Source organism: Neoarius graeffei, chromosome 9, assembly GCF_027579695.1.
Source record: "Neoarius graeffei isolate fNeoGra1 chromosome 9, fNeoGra1.pri, whole genome shotgun sequence".
Classification (NCBI taxonomy): Eukaryota; Metazoa; Chordata; class Actinopteri; order Siluriformes; family Ariidae; genus Neoarius; species Neoarius graeffei.
Genome location: NC_083577.1, coordinates 16,296,347 through 16,306,013, shown reverse-complemented (window position 1 = coordinate 16,306,013; position 9,667 = coordinate 16,296,347). Strand labels below are relative to the sequence as shown.

Here is a 9,667-nt window from a genome sequence, read left to right as displayed (position 1 = left end):
GAGTCACCAGTTAACCTAACCTGCATGTCTTTGGACTGTGGGGGAAACCGGAGCACCTGGAGGAAACCCACGCGGACACGGGGAGAACATGCAAACTCCGCACAGAAATGCCCTCGCCGGCCCCGGGGCTCGAACCCAGGACCTTCTTGCTGTGAGGCGACAGCGCTAACCACTACACCACCGTGCCGCCCCTAATGTAGAAATCATAAAATAGAAATCTATAACAAAGTTTGCATGAAGAAAACAATAAGGGTGCCAAGACTTTTGAACAGTACTGTGTTTGAGAATATTTATATATCTTTTTTTTGTATCATCCACCTCTAGGTTTAAAAGAAAAAAAAATCAGTGCTGCGTCATGACAGACAGGATAATCACATCTCATCTCATTATCTCTAGCTGCTTTATCCTGTTCTACAGGGTCGCAGGCAAGCTGGAGCCTATCCCAGCTAACTACGGGCGAAAGGCAGGATACACCCTGGACAAGTCACCAGGTCATCACAGGGCTGACACATAGACACGGACAACCATTCACACTCACATTCACACCTACGGTCAATTTAGAGTGACCAGTTAACCTAACCTGCATGTCTTTGGATTGTGGAGGAAACCGGAGCACCCAGAGGAAACCCACACGGAGAGCATGCAAACTCCGCACAGAAAGGCCCTCGTCGGCCACGGGGCTCGAACCCGGACCTTCTTGCTGTGAGGCGATAGCGCTAACTACTACACCACCATGCCGACCCCAGACAGGATAATGTTTGAGTTTAAAATTGTTTAGTGTGTAGGTTGTGGGTGTTTTATACAGACCTGGCAACCTGTAACTGAATCAGTGCAGCCGGTGTGTCCTGATGCAGCGTGGTGTTATTATTTTTTTTAAATAAACCTAGAGGTGGATGATTTAAAAATAAAACCAACAAAACCCAATATATAAATATTTTGCACAGGACTGTGTTCCTCTGATAACAGAAACAAAGCTCCAGCTCTCTCTGCTCTTAATCTGTTCTTTCAGGATATATCACTCATATCTCTCCTTGTTGAGTTTTTTGTTTGAAACCAATCTGGCTTTTCTGTGTTGAATAAAGAAGCTGCTTCACCTTTAAGAAAATCAAGCACTTTCATGAAGGAGCTAACTCAAATGTGAGCAGAAAAAAAAAATAAAACGAGATTCTTAAGCAAACTCACTCCTGACTTTCTGTTTTTGTAAAATACATTTTAAATACAATCGTGAATTTCTCTGGAGTTTTCAGGCTGAGCTTCTCTCATCGTATTCTTTCACCACTCATTTCCTCATTGTTCTTGAAGCATTTGTTTCTATTTGTTCACATTTTTCTTGATGGCGGGGAGACGGTAATGCCTTTTATATATTTCTCTGTTTGAACAAGCAAAAATAGCGCAAAATTTAACCATATTGAAGACAGATTAAGCCTTGCTTGCATGAAAGACGGTGTCTGTCTGACCCCAGCTGTAATTGCGTGACGTCATGCTCAAGGGGTCTATAAACAGTATGCGTACCATACTACAACAGTGGGGGTATATAAAATAACTTGCAAAGCAGTAAATGAAACCAAGACTAAGAAAACAGCCAAGACATAATGGTGGATAAGTAGTGAGGGATGTTTTTAGGAACTGGAATAAAAGATCAAAAAGCGTAATTTTTGTGGTGCTAGTTCATAATATATGCCCATTCCAACTTGCCTGGTCAGGCATTTCGGGGACATATCCCACTTGCCCTGGGCAGTCGGGTAGTCCTAAATGTCGAGCCCTGCATTAGTATGGTTCTGATTATGTTAGCTTAGTATAAGACACAAGTACAGTAGTGATCTGTCTCATTCTTGGCTAACAGGAAAAAATGACAATCTGACAGCAGAGTGTACATCCCTCCCAGTGCTATTTGTGAAAGATTGTGAAGCTTTAACCTCATTGGTGTAATCCCTGTCTCATGGAGATGTTTAGATTTTCTGGATGACAAAGGTCATCTAACCTCAGTCCCATCTCTGGATAACATGAAAATAAATTCATCTAATGCTAAAATATTTGATCAGTCTTTGTCAATCTCATGACAAATAAGCATCAAAAGTTTGCGACCTTGAAAACATGTCTCAGCTAGCTTGTAATAAATTACACTGCCCAATGTACAGTCACCTGCCACTTTATTAGAAACACCAAAACACCTGCCATTTTATGCAGTTATCTAATCAGGCAATCCCTTGACAGCAGCACAGTGCATAAAATCATCCAGATACAAATCAAGAGCTTCAGCTAATTTTCACTTCAAACATCAGAATGGGGGAAAATTGTGATCTCTTTGACTTTCACTGTGGCATGGGTGTTGGTGCCAGATGGACTGGTTTGAGTATTTCAGAAACGGCTGATCTCCTAGGGTTTTCACTTACAACAGTCTCTGGAGTTTACACAGAATAGTGCGAAAAACAAAAAACTTTGAGTGAGTGATAGTTCTGTGGGTGGAAAAGCCTTGTTGATAAGAGAGGTCAGAGGAAAATGACCAGATTGGTTCGAGCTGCCAGGATAGATTATAGCAACTCTTTTTACAACCATGGTGAGCAGAAAAGCATCTCAGCATGCAACAGCAGAAGACCACATTGGGTTCCACTTCTGCCTGCTAAGAGCAGGAATCTTAGAATCATGAACAATTTCCTATTAAAGTGGCCGGTGAGTGTATGAGTTCCATAGACTCTGTTCTGCTGGTCCCCAGAGGGGTCCTCTGAATCTGATGTCCCTCCACCTATAGTGTCTGGTTTCAGGTCCTCACACAGCTAATACTCAAACAATAACTTTTATTCAGCAAATAACACAAATACTTTATAAATCTGTTGATAAGTTTGTAGAGACTGGTTTGCTGAATTGAAAACAGCTTTAGATTTTCTGTTTCACTCATTGAATGTCACGAGGTTGTGGGTGATTAGCAGTGAAGCAAGGCAGTAAAATGCAGAAGACAGGTCAAACTTTAACATCATATTACTGTTTTTTGTAACACAAACCATGAAGTGTTACCTGTGAAGGATAAGGATCACAGGGCTGGTGCCTGGTGCAAAATCTGGCTATGATCAGCCTGGCGCCAATTACTTTACAAAGTTTCTCAACCAACAATGATAGTAGATTTCCTATTTTCCAAAACCTTTTCTTTCCTATGGTTATCAGTGGTTATTTTCATGTTCTTCTAAACTTTTTACTGTGTTATGTACTTGTGGTGACTTTATTGGCTTGACCTTCAATCACGTCAGCTACACTGTATGAAAGCTTGATGCTGATTGGCTGCTCATCGTGACAACATTGGGGTACCAAAAAGCTCGCTTCTGATTTGCTACAGTTTTGTTTACCTTGTTGCCACACCCTTTCTTCCCTGAATTAAATCATGTTATTTATTGGATTACTGTCTGTGTTCTGCTCTTGGATCCTAACTTCACCACACCTCCATCAATCCTAACAGTACGTTCTGGCCAACATGGATCCAGCGGAACTCGCCCATCTGAGAACGGCCATCCAGCAGCAAGTGACTCTCCTCGGGACCCACCAACAAGCCCTACAACAAATTACCCAGAACCTCGCCACCCTGTTCAACTCACTTAACCTTCTCACCACGCAGATGCAGCGCTGTCAAGCCGTGCCTACCCCTGCCCAGCCATCTCCTACTTAAGCTCCTGCCACCGCCTTTCTCCACGCACCGAGACTTCCAGCGCCTCAGCCCTACAATGGAGAACCAGGTACTTGCAGATCGTTTTTGTCTCAGTGTTTGTTGATCCTCGAGCTGCAACCTCTGGCCTTCCCCATAGAACGCTCCCAGGTAGCATATCATGATATTCGTGTCTCTGTATGTATACTTCTGACTGAAATTGCATGCAACAACTACTTAAAGGTGAAAGAAAACATTAATAATCTTATTTTAAACAGTACTATAAGCTTACACATTTTGCATTCTACAAGAAAGGTAATTAAAATGAAAAAAATACAGCATGAAATACAAATCGTTTTTAGCCAAAATCGTAATAAACATATTTAATCTGACAACATTAAATTATGCAATATCTGATTTAGTGCACTTGTGCGTTTTAAATGTAACTGAATAAGTAAACGTCTTTCCACACTGTAAACAGTGATACGGCTTCTCTCCTGTGTGAACACGCTGGTGTAGGTGAAGATTACTCTGCTGAGTAAAACTCTTTCCACACTGTAAGCAGTGATACGGCTTCTCTCCTGTGTGAACACGCTGGTGTCGCTGGAGATGACTACGATGAGTAAAACTCTTTCCACACTGTGAGCAGTGATACGGCTTCTCTCCTGTGTGAACGCGCTGGTGTAGATGGAGATGACTCTTTTGAGTAAAACTTTTTCTACATAGTGAGCATTGATATGGCTTCTCTCCTGTGTGAATGCGTTGGTGTAGCTGGAGATGACTCTGATAAGTAAAACTCTTTCCGCACTGTGAGCAGTGATATGGCTTCTCTCCTGTGTGAATGCGCTGGTGTAGATGGAGATGACTCTGTTGAGTAAAACTCTTTCCGCACTGTGAGCAGTGATATGGCTTCTCTCCTGTGTGAATGCGTTGGTGTAGATGGAGGTGACTCTGATGAGTAAAACGCTTTCCACACTGTGAGCAGTGATACGGCTTCTCTCCTGTGTGAATGCGCTGGTGTAGATGGAGATGACTCTGTTGAGTAAAACTCTTTCCACAGAGTGGGCACTGATACGGCTTCTCTCCTGTGTGAATACGCTGGTGTCGTTGGAGTGTACAGTGATGAGAAAAACTCTTTCCACACTGTGAGCAGTGATACGGCTTCTCTCCTGTGTGAATTTGCTGGTGTTTCTGGAGAGCACTCTGACAACTAAAACTCTTTCCACACTGTGAGCAGTGATTTGGCTTCTCTCCTGTGTGAATTCGCTGGTGTAAATGGAGATGACTCTGTTGGATAAAACTCTTTCCACAGAGTGAGCACTGATACGGCTTCTCTTTTGTGTGAATGTGCTGTCGTTCAAGTGTACACTGATGACTAAAACTTTTTCCACACTGTGAGCAGTGATACGGCTTCTCTCCTGTGTCAACACGCTGATGTCGTTGGAAACTGTTCCGCTGATAGAAACTTTGTCCACACTGCATGCAGTAATGTTGCTTCTCTCCTGCTTTACTGCACTGGTGGATTCTGAAGTAATTTTGATCACCAAAACTCTTTCCACCCTCCGAGCAGTGGTGAATTTCCTTCTGTATATTACTGTGAGAAGTGTGAGAACTGAGAGAATCGGATGATGTTGACTGGTAATTGGAGCCTTTGGTGGGGACCTGAAGCTCATACTTAATCTCTCCTGATTCCTGCAGTCTCGCATACTCTTCATAGTGGCATCTCTGTATGTGCTTGTCTAGGTAAATTTGAGATGCATAGGAAAGAGGACATGCCAAGCAAGAAAAGACTTGCAACAGAGCGCTGTTTACTTCTAGAGAAGTGAAAGGACAAAAATATCAGAACATGAACATGACATTCAACAAGATTATGAAATGTAACAACATTATCCCAATTTAAATGAGTGTTTGAGATTAACTGAAAACATTCAAAGTTCTACATGAATGAAATACTGATCTGTAATTCAAGAAACCAATAACCCAGAATAAGTGTATCTGAGAATGGCTCTGATTGTGTGCAAATTAAAAAAAAGCTAAGGGTTTCCAGCATGGATTAAAAAAAAGAAAAAAAACTGCAGAGGGCTGTTGGTGATGCCTGTGACAGTGAACACATCTACTTAAAGTCAGAATATGTGATTTTAGAGAAACAAGCAAGAGTAAGCTAGATTTTGAAAGATTATATACACAAGTAAAAGGTTAAAGGTCATCACAACTCAGGAACTTGGGTATCAAAATTATTTCAGAAGTTTCCATTTAAAAGTATGAGTTGAGGGGGCGTTCATGTGCAACTTCTAAGTTGACAACTAAAATTGACCATAATTCTGATAGCACGTGAAGGCAACATTTATCCAACCTCTTTTTCATTATAACCTTTTCTACTTCAGTCTTTCTTTTCTTGCTTTGTTTAGCAGTGCACCCTGCTGTAGTTATAACATTAGGTGTAACTCGAAATTTTTGCTGCCCTTTTTTTGCCATCCTTGTGCGACTAGCACACTAACTTTAGCAATATGTCTCCCTCGTCTTGTGGAAGACTCCGGACACGCGCAATGAGTGAAGGGGCAAAGTGCTTGCAGGTAAGAAGGTAGGTAGGTAGGTAGATAGGCAGGCAGTTAGGATTTTTACAGCACTGTGCATAATGGATTTTCTTCCTTTTAATCATCAGAGCATTTGATTTATTCACTGTTATTGGGATATAAAGATAATTTCTAGAAATATATGACCTTCCATTACAAAACCAGTCAGCGCAATTGAGATACATGGAGCAATTGTGTGGGCTGTAGTCGAATTTTAGATTTTATCATAATATCACAGTATGTCTACACTTTCATGTTTTGAATGAATTTAGCAGAAATTCATACATTTTGCCCTTTAAAGCATGCTTATATTGAGATGGACTATTTAAATCCTGGTATAAATTCGTAAAAAGAGCAAAATTTGTTTACACATTGCTGTAATGCATGGTTTATAAGAAGACTTCTGATTGGCTGCACTGCACCTTCATATGTGCAGTTCACAGTACACAGCCCATTTCCTGTATGAACCAAGACAGGAGAATTTGCAAAGCTCTTAAACTAAAGTTACAAGAATAGTTCAAAGTTGAGCAATTTATTAGCAGATTTCTTTGCACAGGGCTGACACATAGACACAGACAACCATTCACACTCACATTCACACCTATGGTCAATTTAGAGTCACCAGTTAACCTAACCTGCATGTCGTTGGACTGTGGGGGAAACCGGAGCACCCGGAGGAAACCCACGCGGACAACATGCAAACTCTACACAGAAAGGCCCTCACCAGCCACGGGTCTCGAACCCGGACCTTCTTGCTGTGAGGCAACAGCGCTAACCACTACACCACCATGCTACCCTCATTTTAATATTTTTTTAAAATATGCTTTGCTAAGGTTTCAGGCAGTAAAATTTATAAGCAGATTTCCCCATTTCTGACTTTTCATAAAACATTAAATCTGATGACTTCAAATGCCTTAGTCGTCATATCTCTACTAGTTGTAGAGTAGTTGTGAGTGATACAAAAACGCTCACAACCTTTTCATAAATGGTCAAACATGCCTGAAACTTTTCTTACAGGCTCTCAATATTAAAAGCTACCAACCCATGCATGTATTTACTTTACATTTTCTATTCCTTTAAGTATACTAGTACTGACCTAAAAAGCACTGAATAGTCTCACCTTGCAGTACCAAACTTTTGGTCTTTTATGATCTTCCATGCCTGCTTTAATCAAAAGGTAATAATAATAACATAGAATATAGAAGACTATAGCAGGGGGTAGAGCCTTTACCTATAAAACTCTGCAATTATGAAACAATTATCCAATTAGTTTTTTCGGACTGAGGTACAGTCTCAATCTTCAAGTCTTACACCCTATTGGTTTATTCAGGTATTTTGTTAAAGAGCTTTTCTCAAGGGTAAAGGTGGTTCATGACTTCATGAGACCTATGGTTTGAGTGATACATGTTAGTTCTAATGCCTGATGGAATGCCAGTGCCTGATCCAGATAAACATTGACTGTCAGGGCTCCTCCACTATTCAAATATATTTGAATAGAACTGAACTGATTTACAGTATGTATGAATAGACTTTACCATTCGTGGAGCACTTTCTGTTCCAGAGGTAGTCAAAAGCCGGACTGAGTTCTTTGGCATACTCCTCTTCATACCACAACAAGAGCTCCTGTCCTGGGTTAATGGGTTGACAGCAACGATACAGAATCTCCCCTCGATACTGAAATGCCACCAGATTCTGTTCATTATCATTACGGGCACAATTCACATACCTAAAAGAATGAGACAAAGTGGCAGACAAGGTAAAAATCAGATCAGAGTTACAGACTGAGAGAAAGCATGGGGCAGATAACAGTGACAGCAGGAAGCAAAAGTTCTTCCAACAAATTAGATGTTATAAAATCAAAGACTAAACAAAGACCCAACAACCAGTGTATTCCTCACCTCATCCAGTTCGCATGCATTTTTCTTTTGGCATCTATGTATTCTTCACACTGCCTGCTCCTGTATATCTGCAGAAAAATTACATATTTTATTTTTTTTCATTATGCTCCATACCGGCCACCAATGGCCTGGAAGAATTATACTGCAAAGGCTGCAGATGACCACAATACTTAAAGACACATCTGCTATAGGAAAACCTTTATTCCTTAAACAATACTGTGCTTGTGGATACATGAACACCAGAACTTTATTTAAAAAAAAGGAACCTGGATGTGTTGCCATTGATATTTCTGAAGTATTTTTAGTTTCATTTCACTGCCTGAGAATTAGTGTCCCTGGGGGTTATGGCTAGCTATCGGAAATGCCCACTTCCACATGTGTGAGAGAGAGAAGGCAGGGGAGACACACATACACACCCACATGGCATGTGTTAAAAAAAAAGTATGTGCGCGCGCGTGTGCGACAATAAATTGTTGTAGAAATGTATGATGATTGAAACTGTGGAAATAAAAAATGAACTGCAATTATTATTATTAGGCTGAGTAATCTCTTAGTTTGTCCTAACTGTAATAGCATTGTTTATAAAGGGAATGCATATGAAGTGATTATAGGTGGAAGTAACATGGCTCTGATGTTGCAACATCACAAAGATCTAAAATGGTAAAGTGCTGAGGTGTGATTGACTGTGCAAACAGATTTAGACAAGAAACATGAGCTATCTTTTTACGGAAAAGCAAAGCAAATTGAGGTACAGTGTCTTGCAAAAGTATTCATCCCCCTTGGTGTTTGTCTTGTTTTGTTGCATTACAAGCTGGAATTTAAATGGATTTTTGGAGAGTTAGCACCATTTGATTTACACAACATGCTTACCACTTTAAAGGTGCAAATTTTTTTTTTTTTTTATTGACACAAACCTGCGATAACCTGGCGACTTGTCCAGGGTGTACCCCGCCTCTCGCCCATAGTCAGCTGGGATAGGTTCCAGCTTGCCTGCGACCCTGTAGAACAGGATAAGCGGCTATAGACAATGGATGGATGGATATTGATACAAACAATAATTAACTTGAAAAGACAGAAATCTGGAGTGTGCATAGGTATTCACCCTTTTTCATATGAAACCCCTAAATAAGAGCTGGTCCAACAAATTAACTTCATAAGTCACATAATTAGTTGATTAAGATCCACCTGTGTACAATCAAAGTGTCACATGGTCTGTCACATGAGGTCTATATAACTCAACCTGTTCTGGAAGGACCCTGACTACTACTACTAAGCACTACTAAGCAGCAACATGAAAACCAAGGAGCACTCCAAACAGGTCAGAGACAAAGTCTTGGAGAAGTATAGATCAGGGTTGGGATAGAAACAAAATATCGCAAACTTTGGATATCCCACAGAACACCATTAAATCCATTATAGTAAAATGGAAAGAATATGGCACCACTACAAACCTGACAAGAGAAGGCTGCCCACCAAAACTCACAGACTGGGCAAGGAGGGCATTAATCAGAGATGCAACAAAGGTAAAAACAAAGATAACACTGAAGGCGCTGAAAAGATTCACA

General features: G+C 40.7%; 1 protein-coding gene across 3 annotated transcripts in view; it reads right to left on the bottom strand.

Moving 5' to 3' along the window:
* Positions 1-2,133: 2,133 nt before the first annotated feature.
* The window catches only part of LOC132891477 (zinc finger protein OZF-like), a 114,025-nt gene continuing 106,491 nt past the window's right edge, over positions 2,134-9,667 (bottom strand). For all 3 annotated transcript variants that reach the window (XM_060929070.1, XM_060929071.1, XM_060929072.1), the window contains 3 exons: positions 8,103-8,170; positions 7,740-7,930; positions 2,134-5,445 (listed from right to left, as the gene is read on the bottom strand). In XM_060929070.1, the coding sequence (XP_060785053.1) occupies positions 4,034-5,445; positions 7,740-7,930; positions 8,103-8,170 (1,671 nt within the window). In that variant the 3' untranslated portion in view covers positions 2,134-4,033. The remainder of the gene's footprint in view (positions 5,446-7,739; positions 7,931-8,102; positions 8,171-9,667) is intronic.